An 18,043-nucleotide genomic window follows, 5' to 3' on the forward strand; every position below is an offset into this window, starting at 1 on the left:
TATTGTTTTATACTTGTTAGTTTTTTTTCCTTCTTTGTAATGAGTGTCACTTTAGTTATACAAACTAATAAAATAAAAGATGATATAGATTTACTTATTATCGAAAAGCAAATCATGTATTTTTTTTCTAAAAGTGAACGAGTTTTATTAACAGTAAAAACAAGGACAGCAGTGGAGTGGCACCTCTTAAAGCAACAGATGGCCTTACATATTCAGAACCAACGGCAAAAGCGAACATCCTGAACAACCAATTTTCATCGGTATTTAATTCCAACGAACCAGAAGACAACATCAAACCAATGGGTAAACAGAAGTTCCCGAATATGTTTAACATTAACATCACAGAACCAGGAGTATTAAAACTACTACAAGGCCTTAAAATCCACAAAGCTACTGGGCCAGATGGATTGTCAGCTAGACTGTTGAAGTTCGTAGGCTCTGAAATAGCACCAGTCTTCACAGTCTTTTTCCAGGCATCCATTAACCAAGGAGCGATCCCAAAGGAATGGAAGAAGGCAGACGTAGTTCCTATATTTAAGAAAGGTGCTAAGAACCGCCCTGAAAACTACAGACCTGTCTCGCTCACATCCATCACCTGTAAAATGCTGGAGCATATAATCACGAGCAGCATAATGAAACACCTAGAGAAACACACCATACTAACAGACGCACAGCATGGCTTCCGTAAACACAGATCCTGTGAATCTCAACTTATAATCACTATCCAGGATCTAGCCAAAACAGTCGATAACACCGGACAAACAGATGTCATCCTCCTGGACTTCTCCAAGGCTTTCGACAAGGTTCCTCATAAGCGACTTATGCATTAGCTACATCACTACGGAATACGGGGTAGTCTCCATAGCTGGATTGAAGACTTTCTCAACGAAAGAACACAACATGTCGTTCTCGAAAACGGTAAATCCAATACTGCACCTGTCCAATCAGGAGTTCCTCAGGGCAGTGTCCTTGGACCCATCCTTTTTCTACTTTACATTAACGACCTACCAGATTACACAGTCAACAAATCATCAGTTAGACTCTTTGCCGATGACTGCGTATTGTACAGGGAAATAAAAAACACCAAAGATGCAGAACTACTTCAACAAGATCTGGAAACCCTACAAGAATGGGAGAATGATTGGCTCATGGAATTTCATCCCAAAAAGTGCCAAGTCATTCACATTACCAACAAGAGGAAACCAATCAGACAGCCATATATCATCCATGGTCACGTCTTAGAGGAAGTAGAATGTGCAAAATATCTGGGGGCCAACATCCACCACAAACTAAACTGGACTACTCACATAGACCAAGTAGTAAGAAAAGCCAACAACACCAGGGCTTTTCTACAGAGAAATATATCACAATGCCCACGAAAGACCAAGGAACTCTGCTACAAGTTTGAGTTAACAGTAAGTTGATATTTTGATAACCGTATTTCTTTGATTTTGTATGACCGATATCTAAATAAAACTGTTCTAACAAAAGTCAGTGGAATTCCATTTTATTTTCCGTGTATAGTGAGTTATTCAAGGTTAAACAAAGTAGTAAATTGAACTTTTTTGTTCGTTAGGTTATCCATGTACAGAAATTGGAAACAAAATTACACAACTTTTTAGCAACCATCATATGTTTATCTTTGTTCATGTTGTTAGTTGTCATTTGTACTGCCATAAGGGTTATTGACTATTAAACTACTTTTGAGACATACTAACTGATTTAACTGACTATATATTACACGCTTAGTCAAATAACAATTTTGTTCACAATAAGATACGCAAGAGATTTGACAGGGTTTGAAAAATGACACTGCAAAAGTACATTTATATTATTTGCCTGCTTATCCAAAATTGGCAGGGAGAACTGAAGAACATATAAAAAACAAACATTTCCTTATTGCTACATGTTAGAATGACAATTTTACTGAGATTTATGAAGAAAGAAACGAAGAAAATTCTTCTCTGTACTAAACTCCATCTTACCTCTTTCACTGTTCTTTGTAATTAGACTATCACCGTTGACGACGTTTGTTCTTCGAAGATCTCTATGACGTTATACAACAGGGATGTATTCAAATGATCGGCCCGATTGGATCGTCGTATTGGATCAGTAACGTTATAATTATAGTATATAAAGATTTGATTTTAATAAGATGTTAATTGCAATTTTCCCAGTCAGTTCTGCGGTATAAATACATAAACCTATTTTGAAAATTATACAATTAAAATAACATTAGGAAAAGAATTGCGCAAGGTTTGTATACCCAAAGTTCATTGTCATTTGTCCTGATCCATCAAACGTAAAAAAAAAAAAGGATTCAACTTTATAATTCGTACTTTTAAGACAGTTTGTTGTCAATCTACGAAATCAGTGTCGTAAAGCTATAATTGTGTATACATGAGCATCAACAACCCTAAAGCAGGTTATTTAAGCCAAATTGATGCCACTGAAATCAACGCGAGACACAAAATTCAATTCATTGGCAACAACCGATAGACTTTTTTTATATAACTATCCACCAGATAAAAAATGCCGTGGATGTAAACAACTATATTTCCCCGTTAGGTTATAATAAACAATACCAGTAACTATAATAAAAAGGTTTCGATATGACAAAATATGAAACAATTTAAACGAGAAAACAACGGAAAGACTGGTTACGATTCACAGCATCATCACATCATTCCGCATATCAAATTAATTGAAAAAAAGGAGATGCTTAAATATTTATAAAAGTTTGATAAAAAAAAGACCTTTCACAATTGATGGTTTAATAAAGCAAAGCTTGTATTTTTGTCATATTTATATGTTGTCCGTTTTGTATTCGGAATCATGTTTCTCAGCTTGGTATTGGTCTTTTATATCGAAAGAGGTTATATGGTTTGGCAAATTCTTCCACAATTAAAATAGGAGCTCCATAAGAGGTCTAGAGCAAAATTTTATAACTGGAGCATTTGATTCAGATTTGGAGAATTCAAAATTAAATCAAAGTTTGTCTTTACCAACAATTTGAAGATCTCTAGATATTTTTATCTGCCAAATGCTACATAGATCTCTTAAAGAGAACTTTGTTACAAACTCACGACTTTTTTTTGTTTTCATGCAACTCATGCTGTTCGATGCATTTTGATTCATTATGGTTTTTTTTGGTAATATTTCAGTGAATCAAATGAATAATCTAAATGAATTAATTTTATATCTGGAATACAATAATTTCACGATAACAGCGTAAAACAATTAGACCAACTGCCCATTACAGTGATATCAATGGTGAATTTGATAAGTATTTATTTTCTTAGAAACTCCACCCATAAATCTTATATATATCAGTATAAATAAATCAGATTATTCTACAATTACAGCTGTTGAGCTGTATATCTAAAGATTATTTTGGACGATAATTAAACAGATTGTTTAAGATACTGAAAGGATATATAATTAGTAAATGATAACAAATGCATTTGCAACATCATAATTAACCAATGTATATCTTTCATTTATTGCTTTGTAAACTAACTTTCTCTGAAAAGTGAAAGATTGACTCCAATCGATGAGAACGGACATTTTTCTTTTTATTCCGGAAAAGCTATCGTCAGAGTGACGAGATGTTTTCTCCTTTAAACAAGAAAATAGAAATTCCCAACTAATTCAATGAATAGTTAATTACTAATTGAAATGCTGCCGAATACGAATACCATACCTTGGATTTCTTCTTTTGAAAACTCAATGATCTTTAACATAGTATATTTTTTTTATTTTGGGGGTTTCTCATCTTCATTTAAATTGGCAAATATTTAAGTTGTTGTTTATTTCACTTATCTTTTATATATAAATAATAAAGGACGTTGATTTTGTAAACAGTCCCCCCTATTTAATCTGCTATTTCACCTCGCTGGTCTCGTGGTATTACATGATCGAGTCAAGTGTGGAAAGTCGCGGATTCGTTCATAGGCAGAGCCAAACTATAAAGGCTTTAAGTCAGTATTTTCTGTTTTTCTTGTAAGCACGCGGCATCTAGAACTGGTCTGCTCGGAGTCTAAAAATGTGACCGGATATGATGGCATGTCTTCCCGCAGACTTTTTCGTGGGAACTAGCACTATCAAACAGACTCAGTTGGTCAAGTACAAATCAAGGTTCATATTCATAACACTTTTTAACACGTTATTGTTCTGCACACATGTAATATTTGCCGCTTGGTGCTATGCACAACTCCATCATCATCATCGTCATCATCAACAAAAAATCATGACAATTTTTAAAACATTTCCAGTCTTAACCAGGCTTTATGTATCATTGTCTTTTTGCTTAGTTTCTTCTGTTTAATCTATTCTGACATCGGACTCTGACTTCTTTTGAACTGAGTTTTACTGTGCGTATTGTTGTGTGTTTGTTTTTTCTACATTGGCTAGAGTTATAGGGGAGGGTTGAGATCTCAGAAAACATGTTTAAACCCCACCGCATTTTTGCGCCTATTCCATGTTAGGAGCCTCTGGCCTTTGTTAGTCTTGTTTGATTTTTAATTTTAGTTTCTTTTGTATATTTCGGAGATTTAGTATGACGTCCATTATCACTGAACAAGTACATTTATACATTTTTATTTAGGGGTCATCTGAAGCACACCTTTGGGTACTGGATTTTCTGGATGCTTTGAAGGCCCATTGGTGGCCTTCGGCTGTTGTCTGCTCTTTGGTCAGGTTGTTATCTCTGATTCATTCCCCATTTCCAATCTCAATTTTATTGCAGTGTTGTGTGAATGTATGAGCTGAAAAAAACCTTTTGTGTTCGCAGATCAATATCATAGAAAAAAAAGACGAACTGATTTCATTTTGATATTGTATGAACAAGCCGTATTTTTCAAACAATGAGCACCATGATGACGGGACAATGATCATTTTAAAGAGAAAATGTGCTGTATTAAGCAACTGTGTTGAGTTGAGATAACCCGTGTTCGTATTATTATGCCCTTACGTACAATAGTGTGCATGCTGTTTTTAAAATAGTCAGTTAGACTTGACGACATTGACCTTAACCACATCTCTCTTTGGTGCCTATTTTGTCGTGGCTGGGATATAATATAATCCAAGGTTGTTGCTACGGGTTTTGTTTTTTTTTTTAACAAGTAGGACTTTTTAATTACCTCAAATGTGAATAAATCTTTAGAACAATTGTACTTTTTTACTGTGTAAAAATTTCCGTATCAATTCCAAAGTTATCAAAGCGCAATATGTGCTTTGCTAGACGATACCACATGAACGCGTTTTTTTGTGAATGATTTAAAAAGATAAAATTATGTTAAGTCAGTCATAATTAGAAACTCGAAGTCAGTTTTTATAGCACTGCGGTTTTTACGAAAATTAAAGAAACATTTTATGATGTCTATACGATTAAAAATCACTTTAAATTAATATTTCAGTTATAATCTTATCTAGTTGTGAGGGACCGAGAGGGAAACCTTTTGTTGATAGAATTTGAGAAATATTAAAATACAGTAAAATGTGTAGATTATTGTTCAACGTCTTGTGAAATTAACTACCATATCAAATCGTATCGGGTGGTGCGCAGAAGAACAAACTTCGTATACCTGTCGAATACTGAATGTAACTGTTAACAATTAAGAAAAAAATCTAGTGTCGGGTAAAAATTCTATAAACTGAATTTACAATATTAATAGTACAACAGAATACCCGAGTGTAAATCAGACTTGACTAGTACTATCCTATAGTAAATATCTTGTCAAAAGAAATAAAAAGATCTTATCGTTGGTTACTAAGTTTATTATCTACTATACTCTGATGTGTTTTGTATCACGGTTTCTGTTATCACATCTTAGCTTCGGGTTGAATATTACTGACAGAACTTTCGACTGGACTGAACTTTTACGCAACGTGTTCAGAATTGATTGTAGTGCTTTATTGGGTATATCGCTAAAAGTTTATCAACAAAGGGAATATAGTTATGTTTTTGTGAAGAAAATCGGAGTTTAGTTTCATTCAACAATGTCTCTATATAACTTGTTCCAATTGCGAGATGCTATGAATTTCGCACGTCTTCTGGCCCTAGGCGTATACTTAATTGCTGTGTGTTCAGGTGCCCCATCAGATTCTTCAGATGACGAAAAACAAGCTAAATTATGGCTAGTGGAGTATAATAAAAGGGCATCTGAAATTTATTACCGTGACTCTGTTGCAGCTTGGAATTGGAATACCAATATAACTGACTACAACCAAAATGTATCTGTAAGTTAGATTTTTTCCCTCGATTTGCATTAATAAATTAGAAAATAGTATTCTTAATCTTCCTTTATTTTAAAGTTGTAGAATATCTTACATCATGTTAAGATAAACGTTCATATGTAGTAACTGTTTGACAAGATTTTATTCGAAGTTTCTGGTTGTCGTTCTATTAAATTATGCAGTCAAGTATTTTATAAATAACAATTCAAAATATTTTCGTTTTTATGCATGTCGCCAAATTAAACAAGTGTTTATGCATTGAACACATGACTAGGAAGGGTATTTAACTATGATATCAACATACTTCCAATGACATTAATATCTATTATCTTACTCATTGAATAACAATTACAGAAGTATTGCCAATTTTTCCTGAGTTCATTTTAACACCTGTGATATTTTCAGAGCCATTAAACTTTTAATTGGTTGAATCCATTATGTCACAGTTTCATGTATTTATGTGCCAATTATTCGGTTACTGTACAATTTATTTAAAAAAATAAGCGTTTTTTGAGTGTGTGCAGCGTGTAAAATTTTTTTTGTTTTCATGATAGAATCAATAGTTTTCCTTTTTTTCCTCTACGGTTTGACGTGAAATTTTATGAAGAGCTGAGTAGTGAAACAGGCTGAGGACAAATCTATAATTTGAGTTTCTATAAAATGTCCGAAGCAAGTGACCACATCAAATATTCTTTAAGACTTCGAAAACTACAAAAAATCAGTAAAGGTCTGGAAATTCAAAATGCGATTTGGTGCCACACTGCCACGCCGGATATCTCAGAATCTCGAATCTGGCGAGGGAAGTCTTCAGAACAAAACAGATCTAACATTGTTGGGTTGATGTTTAGACGGGATGTATATATGTATAAAATATATATACAACTCGTCTAAACATCAACCCAACAATGTTAGATCTGTAAATTTTCCTTCGCAATACATGTACAGTGTAGTCAAAAGAATTGTTCTCTGTTAAACAATCCGTTGTATCCATGCCTCCGTTTATTTTTTTAAAATACTGTAAAAATGACAGTTACTGAGCGTTAACCATTTTGACTCACTGTATAATGAAAGACTATGACAGAGCTATACCTCGTTGCAATGATGAAGAAACCCCCAATTAATACTATTACCATAACAATACCCCACCACTATTAAATGTTAATTCAAACCAGTCGAAGTTTCTTATTTTAGAAACTAGCTTACTTGTACGTCAATCTGGTCACTCTGTCGGAGACTTATTTTTTATATTAATCTTTTTACTTTTTATACGACCGCAAAATTTGAAAAAAATTTCGTCGTATATTGCTATCACGTTGGCGTCGTCGTCTGCGTCGTCGTCGTCGTCGTCGTCGTCGTCGTCCGAATACTTTTAGTTTTCGCACTCTAACTTTAGTAAAAGTGAATAGAAATCTATGAAATTTTAACATAAGGTTTATGACCACAAAAGCAAGGTTGGGATTGATTTTGGGAGTTTTGGTCCCAACAGTTTAGGAATTAGGGGCCAAAAAGGGCCCAAATAAGCATTTTCTTGGTTTTCGCACTATAACTTTAGTTTAAGTAAATAGAAATCTTTGAAATTTTGACACAAGGTTTATGACCACAAAAGAAAGGTTGGGATTGATTTTGGGAGTTTTGGTTCCAACAGTTTAAGTATTAGGGGCCAAAAAAGGGCCAAAATAAGCATTATTCTTGGTTTTCGCACAATAACTTTAGTATAAGTTAATAGAAATCAATGAAATTTAAACACAAGGTCTATGACCACAAAAGGAAGATTGGGATTGATTTTGGGAGTTGAGGTCCAAACAGTTTAGGAATAAGGGGCCAAAAAGGGGCCCAAATAAGCATTTTTCTTGGTTTTCGCACCATAACTTTAGTATAAGTAAATAGAAATCTATGAAATTTAAACACAAGGTTTATAACCATAAAAGGAAGGTTGGGATTGATTTTGGGAGTTTTGGTCCCAACAGTTTAGGAATAAGGGGCCCAAAGGGTTCAACATTAAACTTTGTTTGATTTAATCAAAAATTGAATAATTGGGGTTCTTTGATATGCTGAATCTAACTGTGTATGTAGATTCTTAATTTTTGGTCCCGTTTTCAAAGTGGTCTACATTAAGGTCCAAAGGGTCCAAAATGAAACTTAGTTTGATTTTAACAAAAATTGAATCCTTGGGGTTCTTTGATATGCTGAATCTAAAAATGTACTTAGATTTTTAATTATTGGCCCAGTTTTCAAGTTGGTCCAAATCGGGGTCCAGAATTTAACTTTGTTTGATTTCATCAAAAATTGAATAATTGGGGTTCTTTGATATGCCAAATCTAACTGTGTATGTAGATTCTTAATTTTTGGTCCCGTTTTCAAATTGGTCTACATTAAAGTCCAAAGGGTCCAAAATTAAACTAAGTTTGATTTTTACAAAAATTTAATTCTTGGGCTTCTTTGATATGCTGAATCTGAACATGTACTTTGATTTTTTATTATGGGCCCAGTTTTCAAGTTGGTCCAAATCAGGATCCAAAATTATTATATTAAGTATTGTGCAATAGCAAGAAATTTTCAATTGCACAGTATTCAGCAATAGCAAGAAATCTTCAATTGCACAGTATTGTGCAATAGCAAGAAATTTTCCATTGCATAGTATTGCGCAATAGCAAGAAATCTTCAATTGCACAGTATTGTGCAATAGCAAGTATTTTCAATTGCACAGTATTGCGCAATAGCAAGAAATATCTAATTGCACAATATTGTGCAATAGCAAGAAATTTTTTAATTGGAGTTATCTTTCTTTGTCCAGAATAGTAGTTGAATCAACTTAAATCATTGTTTTATACAATATACAATGTATATTCACTTTTACTACCAACTGATAAATTAAAACAATCAGTGATAACAAGCACTTTTTTTACATTTTAATATTTTATGATGTATTTAAATTAGTAGTTATTGTTGCAAACTCCATTAGAAATTTGAATTGAGATCAGTTTTGGAATAAGGGAAAGGGGGATGTGAAAAATATATTCAACAGCATAGTGAATTGCTCAAAGGCAAAACAAAAATTTTAAGTTCATTAGAACACATTCATTCTGTGTCAGAAACCTATGCTGTGTCAACTATTTAATCACAATCCAAATTTAGAGTTGAATCCAGCTTGAATGTTGTGTCATACTTGCCCCAACCGTTCAGGGTTCAACCTCTGCGGTCGTATAAAGCTGCGCCCTGCGGAGCATCTGGTTTAATGTTCAAAGACAGTTGATCTGTTTTATGGATGATTGTTTGTTTTAACCTCGTCTCTCAGTTTTCTCCTGGTCACGTGATGGTGTGTGACCAATTTGTTCAGTGGCGGATCCAGAACTTTTCCTAAAGGGGGGGGGGGGGGGGGGGGGGGGCACTGACTGACCTAAAAAGGGGGGGGGGCGCTCCAGTCATGCTACAATGATTCCCTATATAATCAACCAAATTTTTCCCACGAAAAGGGGGGGGGGGGCGGGGGCGGGCCCCCAGGCCCCCTGGATCCGCCTATGTTGTTATTGCTCCAGCCATTTTAAAAAGGGGGGTTCCCAACCCAGAGTAAAAGGGGGGGGTTCCAGCTATAAGCTCCCATTCAAATGCATTGATCGGCCAAAAAAAAGGGGGGAGGTTCCAACCACCGGAACCCCCCCCCCCCTCTGGATCCGCGCCTGTGCTCCTTGACATCTGCATATCATTTGTTGTTGTTTATACGTGACATTTCATTTGCATCTATACTTTATTACAGGTTCATGTATCATTAGAATCGTCGAAGTTTACGCAGATGGCTGCAGAAAACGCGTCCAAATACCACTGGGAAGACTTTAATGATGAAGATGTGAAACGCCAGTTTAATATGGTCACGGATCTTGAAACAAGTGCTCTGGACAAATCAAAGCTAGAGAGGGTAAACATACTTTACTGATATAACGGTTACATGAATAGACTTGCACGAACTTTTCTTTTTTACCTCTAACCTTAATTCCGAAATATACATCTACGCAATCATAATTTATGTCTCTGACTATATAAAAGATAACCCTGAGATTACTATAACCAGAGACATGTCTCTGCTATAACAGTTATTTTGTTATTAAGTCCAGATTTTTCTCATAAGGGAACAATGATCAACAATACTTTCATTAGTTTGTATCTACAAGAAATTCGTCACGGTATTATTAAGTTTTATTTAAAAATGTGTTTTTATATGAAAAAATAGGGTTATATTCGATAGGTTAAACATTTTTTTACCAGTAATTTGCATTTGTAAAGTTTTTTTTTTTTATTCTGGCGGAAAGTTCAAACAGTAACTTACTACCTTCTGTTTGTTTCTTTTTGACTACCATTAGAGATGCTTTCACGATGATTTATATGTTTCACTTCCCTTACACAAAGATCCCCGGCTTGTATTGCCATGCATTTCACAGCGATTCATTTATAGCAGAGAGTCTGAGACATACAATACTATGTCTCTGTTTATAGTTAACGCCTTTTAGCAAACGATTAGTACTATTAAAAATCCTATGTGTAAGTACCAATCTCATTTCAAGAAGGGTTTTGATTTATACAATTAAGGTTCATGTGGATCTAGTCCGAGATTACTCTGACGTCCAACGGCTGTTTTGCCAGACAAAAAACAGCCGTTGGACGTCAGAGTAATCTCGGACTAATGTGGATTCTAAGGGCTAACTGAGACTACTATAACACAGTAGTCTCAGGGGCTAAACAGCTAAAATGGATGCGTTTTACCGCAAAATTTACTCTGAGAACAGATAAATCTGTGCATCTGGAAGAGTTTTAAGGCATAGCATGCCCTAGATAAATAAAATCAAATGCAGCCATTTTAACCAGAGTCAAATATTTCCAGACTGGCACCTATGATGATGATGATTTGATGGGTGCATACCTACAGATTGATTATTTTGAAAATAGATATGTTCTGATGAATTGTTTTTGTTATGTAACATTACTAAAATGGAATTTGAATAAATGTATAATTTTAATTATTTTCTGAGGTAGTGAACATGTCTACAATTGATCTGAACTTTATTGCTTGTCATTGATTGCAAAAATTGATATTTTTGTGTAAAACCATGCCTTTTGAATATAACATTATGCATAACATGGAAAATCTTTGATTTTATTATTACAGTCATACATGACTTTAGTAATGCCCTTTACTGTCAGGCATTAAACAGTCATTTTCAGCTACTGTTAGCGTCAAATTGGTTAAAATTGTACCGTGATTTGTCAAAATATCCTTATCGTGATTCGTCAGAGGTCTCAAATAATTGTTGTAAGTATTACTTTTGGGAAAAACTTAACGTAATTTATCAAAATCTTTTGATAATTTTATCATAGAAAAAAAGTGCTCATTTTATCTTCGGGCCTTAATAGATAATAGGTTTGTTTGCCCAAACGCTACCTACCCAGAAAAAAAGCTGCCTTCTCAAATTCTTTTATTGTCCTGATTTGAAGAATTTTTTTTTATGATCAAATAGGCATGAAGACTAATAAACATCTGATACTTCAATTTCTTTTTTTGAAAAAAAAAGAAGAAAATTCCCACCTACCTACCCACTGTCTCAACCTTTGGGTAATGTTTGGGCAAACCAAAATATTTTTAAGTGTGGCCTCATGCACCAAATATTATCGTCAATGTCATTTTGCAAGAAAGTTTACCGTCATTCCTCATGAAGGTACCCCCATTACCACCCTCATGCATGTTATACTCCTCGGAAGATAAGAGATATTGTCACATTTTAGCAGCCAAAGATTAAATTTTTGGGATAGAACCATAATTTTCAAATAAAAAATTGAAATGAATTATATTGATTTTTCTCGCCCACCTTTTATGATCCAACACAGAAAAGGACTATATGATTAATCTTATTAATTTAAACAACCATATTAAAAGCAGATTTTATGAATTAAATAGTAATCAGTTGTTTTTGGAGAAAATCACCATTTTTAGCTAAAGTGCTGAATACATGCATATAAAAGAAGGTTTAATTAAATCAAAGCAATTCCATGTAAAGATTGCTCAATTGAATTGATTATATAGAATACAACACTTTTGATCTTAGAAATTACCTGGTGCTGACAAACTTCCTATTTTACAAGATATAAAAGTTTTCATGAGATTCTAAAGATCCTTGATCGGCCATCACCGCTGTGTCACACCCAGTCCTAACATTATTTACATGGAAAATAAAAAAACAAGAAAAGATCAACTGTTCTGTAATCTTTCAGACAAAATAGCAATAGTAATTGCATGATACAAAAATGTATTCAGTACATGTAGATATCCTAAATTTAAAAGAAGGAAGGGATATGTTATATCTTTTCCTGAAACAAAATTACTGTAAATTCTGAAACAATTGCAAGGTTTTTATTAATGCTAATAATGCAATTGAATGGGTATCGCAATAATAAGAACACACATTCTGATAAATGAAACAAACATCTGTGTGCATTTTTTTTTTGAAATCGCAATGATTCAACTGACATTTTTGTCCATTCTTGAAAAATTGCAATAATAAATGCACACAAATATTAATAATTTCTGAATTTACAGTAATTGAATCCTTAAAAAAATGAAAAGACCAAAGTTTTATCAAAGTAAAAAATCTATGTATGTCATTATACATGTACAAATGTACTTAGATTTTAGGTTGCAAATTTGAAGACAGTCTGAACATTTTAAGATTGGTTTGAATAAACATAGTCATCTGCAATTCACTAATCACTAGGATTGTCGAATATGTTAATAAGAAGATCCTAGTCAACAATTCAATGTAAGGTTAAATGGTAATATAACTTGGATATAACACTATGTTTAAATACAAGCTGATATAAGTATCATTGTTTTCATGTAAATATATATCATTGAAAATATAATGTATTGGTGTTATCTTTATCAAAACACAATTAGATTTTTAGTCAGTTTGACAAACATAACAAATCAATGCCTTTCCCATAGTTCATTAGTTTACATGTATCTATATTTTGTCTAACCTCCAAATGGAGTTAATTCTTTGGCCCATTTATACATTAAATGAAAAGCATTATCTTTTTCACTGAAAATCTTAAAACTGTCAAACCATTCTATGGTTATGAACTTTTGACTTTCTTATTTTGTTTTCACAGTATTAATAAGAGATAATTTAAAGTTCTAAATATAATACAATTTATAACTTACAAGTGTGATAAACAAGTGATGAAATCTATGGAATGAGTTATCTATAATGGGTCAGATTTTCTTCAACCTGCATATATTCCCTTCAGCATGTTCAGTTATTATGGAAACTACAAAAAATTGGCTGTTTCATTACTTTAAGGTTACATTATTTTTACCTTATTATACTCTCCATGCTATTATCAATGTCCTTCATGCATCTTTCTGTCCTTTTGTCTATCCTTCCTACCGTCTGTCTTTCCATCCTTTTGTCTGTTCTTCCTTCCATCCATGCTTCCAACCTTCTCTCTGTCCTTTCATCCATACCATTTCTGTTTTAGAACTCTAACATAAGGACACACTTAAAAATATTTTGGTTTGCCCAAACCCTACCCAACATTAAGATAGTGGGTAGGCAGGCAGGCATTTTCTTTTCTTTTTTGGCAAAGAGAAATTTAAGTATCAGATGTTCATTAGACTTCATGCCTTTTTGAATAAAACAAAATATTTTCACATCAGGACAATAAAAGATTTTGAGTAGGCAGCTATTTTCTGGGTAGGTAGGTTTAGGGCAAACAAACCTTTTCTTTTTTATGGCCTAAGTTTGCCTCATGCACATTTCACGACTCATACATAACCATAACTTGCTGACAGAGTTAGAATTTGGGCAATGAGTTGCTTAACATTCTTTAGATTTGTCACTTTATAACTTGGAAAATTGGTAATGTTTTAATTTCCACACTCTTACTTAAGTGTGTTTCTCATCCAAGTTTTATCAAAATCATACACATAGCTAAGAACCAAGAACCCAATATTTGCAAACAGAGTTCAAATTTGGACAGTCAGCCACTTTCAGTTCTAGAGTTATGCCCTTTATAGCTTGGAAAATTGCAATTTTTTCCGTTTCCACATCCAAATTTGGTGCACTCATACACAATGCTAAGAACCATTAGTGAGTCATTTGCTTTTCTAAAGTTATGCCCCTTTTTAACATGGTAAATTTGAGCGTTTTTTGTTTGTTAAAGTCTTCTTTATACATTGTTATACTGTTTCTTGTGAAAGGTTCTATCTACTGTGAAATAGTTATTTGTTTGTACACCAAAATGAAAATAACGTTACGTCATTGGTTGAATTTCTATTGTTTATCCTGTTTTAAACCAACCACAACGTTTTGGTGTATGCTTTTGAAAATATTACCCTGAATGCAATAGATTCTGAACCGGCGAATTAGAACTCATATTCCATGCAATATATGATACAAACATTATTATGCAGATTTGCCTGAAATAGTAATATTTAAAATCACTTTTTTGTCAATTCTCCAAATTTACAGTGTTTTGATTCTTTGTAATTTGTCCTTTCTTTAAACTGTATTCACAGAAATTAAGAAACAAATTATAGATTTTTACAGAAATCATATATTCTACCAAAATTCCCCTTTTGATTATGATATCTATTCTAGCTCTCAAAATTTTATTTTAGAGAGAATGATTTAGGGTAAGGTGGTTAGATATGTTTTTGTCATGATTTAATGAAACTATATTATATATATTAGGTGGGAAAAAACACATTGCAATTTAATCAGTGTGTGATTAAGTAAAGATTTTAAAATTTGTTAAACAGATTAGAACCAGTTAAAATGTACCAACAATTAGAGAAATTAGTTTCTACCACACCAAATTGTTGACTGCAATATTTACCCATTCAAAAGATTAGTTCAAATTTGAAAAATTAACTTTGAAAATAGATAAATATGTTTCAAAGAGGTTTGCTAGAATGTTTTTGATGTTGACTAAAAGAAAAATGCTAAGTGCCATGCTCAACTAGATATGGCTTGAAATGAATCAAGACATAAAACACCTGAAACAAGTCTGCTATTAAAGGAGTACAATTTGTGCCCATAAGACAACCTAGAACATACCCTTGACTTTATTAAAAAAGGACAGATGTTTTCCAGGAGAAAATTAAAAGCCTAATTCAGTAAGAAAATTTTAACTCAACCTTATGCTGATATGAAAAAAAACTAACTAATCTTTGTATTTTTATACTTTAAAGATGAAAATGATTTTCTAACATTGTAGATGAAATCATTTGCAGCAACAAAGAATGTGTGAACTATTCTGCTGCCATATTTTTGATTGATTCTCTCACTCTTGCTTTAGAAATCAAAGTTTATTTTGATAACATGATCTGATAGAAGAAACATAAATGTTAAATATTTATCTTGTTCTATCATATGTTTGATAATAGTATACAGATGAAAAATATCAGTTGTTTGTCTGTTTCCCAATGGGTGTTGAAAGATTGTAGTATAATTAGGATAATCACTTCTATAAAATACCCTTATCATTAGATTTATGTATTTTTTGTTATATTGGTGAAATTTAAAGCCTCTAAATCCCATTAGAAGTACATGTGCATTTAAATCTTACCATATCTCACTATGTAAACTTTAATTATACCTCAGTAACAAAACAGCAATAATATATTATCCTTCAATACCCCTAGATTCCATATCGAGGATATTGGTCAAGGCTATGTAGTGTTGTGTATCAAAATCCATGCTTGTGTCCTTGTAAAACTCATAATTGGCAACCGGTAGTATAACTATAAAGTGTTCCCTGTAATGGAAGAAAAACTGCCCAGTTTAGCTCACTTGGCCTCAGAGATGCAAAGTTATTTATCGATATCAGTTGCAGCTTATTATGATCTACACCTCTCAATAATAAAGAACCTAAAATGCTTTACTGTCAGTTTACTATCAGTAAGGTACTGATTAACTTAAACATAACATTTTCTTACCTCTTTCATTTTGTTTGCTATTGAATATTATGTTGAAAGAAAGTTTGGAGTAGTAAGGCAACCTTTATACATGTATAATCATAATGCTGAAGATGACATACATGCCAAGAACTGCATGTTTGAATAAGGAAAACCAGAAAAGCTAGACCTCCTAAAGAACTTTTAATCAAACTGTAAACAAATATGATAGGATGAATCAGGCTGAGATACTGATGCAGTTTGTGTTTTTTGCCTTTTATCAAGTCTAATTATCAAATAGTATGCATCTAATTCAGAATATTTTTCAACACCACTTAACTAGGGTGCTGAGACTGCAATTCCAATATACACATGTATGTATAGGTCCATTCTGTGTAGAACTGGATTTATACATGTAAAATATACTTTATTTAAAAGTAATCACAGAAACTGCTGAATGAACTGTCATAATCATGTTTCAAAATTATTTAAATCTTTGGATTCTTTATTGCTAGAAGATCCTTGGTAAGTTCTGTATGCATGTCTTGTGTATGTGCTTGTGTGCTGTGGTTCATTCATTGATAAGGTATAAAATTATGCAAAACATAACATGTAGTTAGGATAAAAGATTACTTAGATCTAAGGTTTGAAAAAAAATGAAATATATAAGTAAATGTGCATAGAATTTAAACAGGATTATTCTATTTTCAGCTCAATAATGTTCAAGCAGAGTTACAGAAAATTTACAGTTCAGGAGAGGTGTGTAACATCCCTGGCCATGGTTGCTTACAGATGGAACCAGGGCTTACAGCTCTCATGGCAAAAAGTCGTAATTATGATGAATTAGTGGCAGGATGGAAAGGATGGAGGAATGCTACTGGAAAACAGATGAAAGACCTCTACGCTGAATTTGTAGAACTAAGAAATGAAGGCGCAAAAATATCTGGACGTGAGTATATACTGTATAAACCAACTTGACCTCGACCTCATTTCATGGATCAGTGAACTAGGTTAAGTTTTGGTGCTCAATCCCATATCTCAGATACTATAAGCATTAGGTCTAGTATATTTGGTGTATGGAAGGACTGTAAGGTGTACATGTCCAACTGGCAGGTGTCATCTGACCTTGACCTTAGTTTAGTTTAAACATATTTAATTATAGTGGATTGGGAAACAAGTTTTGCAACTTATATTAATCCCTTTCCACTTTGCGGGTGCGAGTGCTGCCTTGTAGCGGCATTAGCCTGCTCTTTTTCGAAATCTACAAGGGTGTCTTTAACGTGCAAGAGATATGGCTCTCACTTAACACGGGTCAGCCATTTATCGTCCCCTTCTGATGGACTATCATCGTTTCCTAAAGACCATACTCGCAAATGGTGTCAAGGTAGCGCCGAAAATTCAGTCCCTGAAATTTTCATCCCAGACGGGAATCGAACCAGGAACCTTTATGTTAGTAGTCCGATGCACTAACCACTACACCACGGCGGCTGACCTCATTTTTATGGTTCAGTGGTTATAGTCATACTTTATGCAATAGTTCTACTATATTTTTTGTATGGAATGATTGTAAGGTGTACGTGTCTAGCAGGCAGATGTCATCTGACCTTGACCTCATTTTCATGGTACAGTGGTCAAAGTTAAGTTTGCGAGTTTTGGTCTTTTTATCTAATACTATATGCCATAGGTCAACTATATTTGGTGTATGGAAATATTTTATGATCAATATGTCAGTCGCGCAAGTTTTATTTGACCTTGACCTCATTTTCACGGTTCATTGCTCAGTGTTAAGTTTTTGTGTTTTGGTGGATTTTTCTTAAACTATAAGGTGAACTATATTTGTTGTATTGAAACATTGTTAGTTGT

General features: G+C 33.4%; 1 protein-coding gene across 3 annotated transcripts in view; it reads left to right on the forward strand.

Moving 5' to 3' along the window:
* Positions 1-5,867: 5,867 nt before the first annotated feature.
* LOC139512766 (uncharacterized) overlaps positions 5,868-18,043 on the forward strand; it is a 107,841-nt gene continuing 95,665 nt past the window's right edge. For 2 of the 3 annotated variants that reach the window (XM_071300653.1, XM_071300654.1), the window contains exons 1-3: positions 5,868-6,240; positions 9,992-10,150; positions 16,892-17,129. In XM_071300653.1, the coding sequence (XP_071156754.1) occupies positions 6,001-6,240; positions 9,992-10,150; positions 16,892-17,129 (637 nt within the window). In that variant the 5' untranslated portion in view covers positions 5,868-6,000. Of the gene's footprint in view, positions 6,241-9,991; positions 10,151-10,641; positions 10,771-16,891; positions 17,130-18,043 lie in introns of those variants that run through there. The other variant, XM_071300656.1, reaches the window with a different exon arrangement.

The sequence above is a fragment of the Mytilus edulis genome, chromosome 2 (assembly GCF_963676685.1).
Source record: "Mytilus edulis chromosome 2, xbMytEdul2.2, whole genome shotgun sequence".
Taxonomy (NCBI): Eukaryota; Metazoa; Mollusca; class Bivalvia; order Mytilida; family Mytilidae; genus Mytilus; species Mytilus edulis.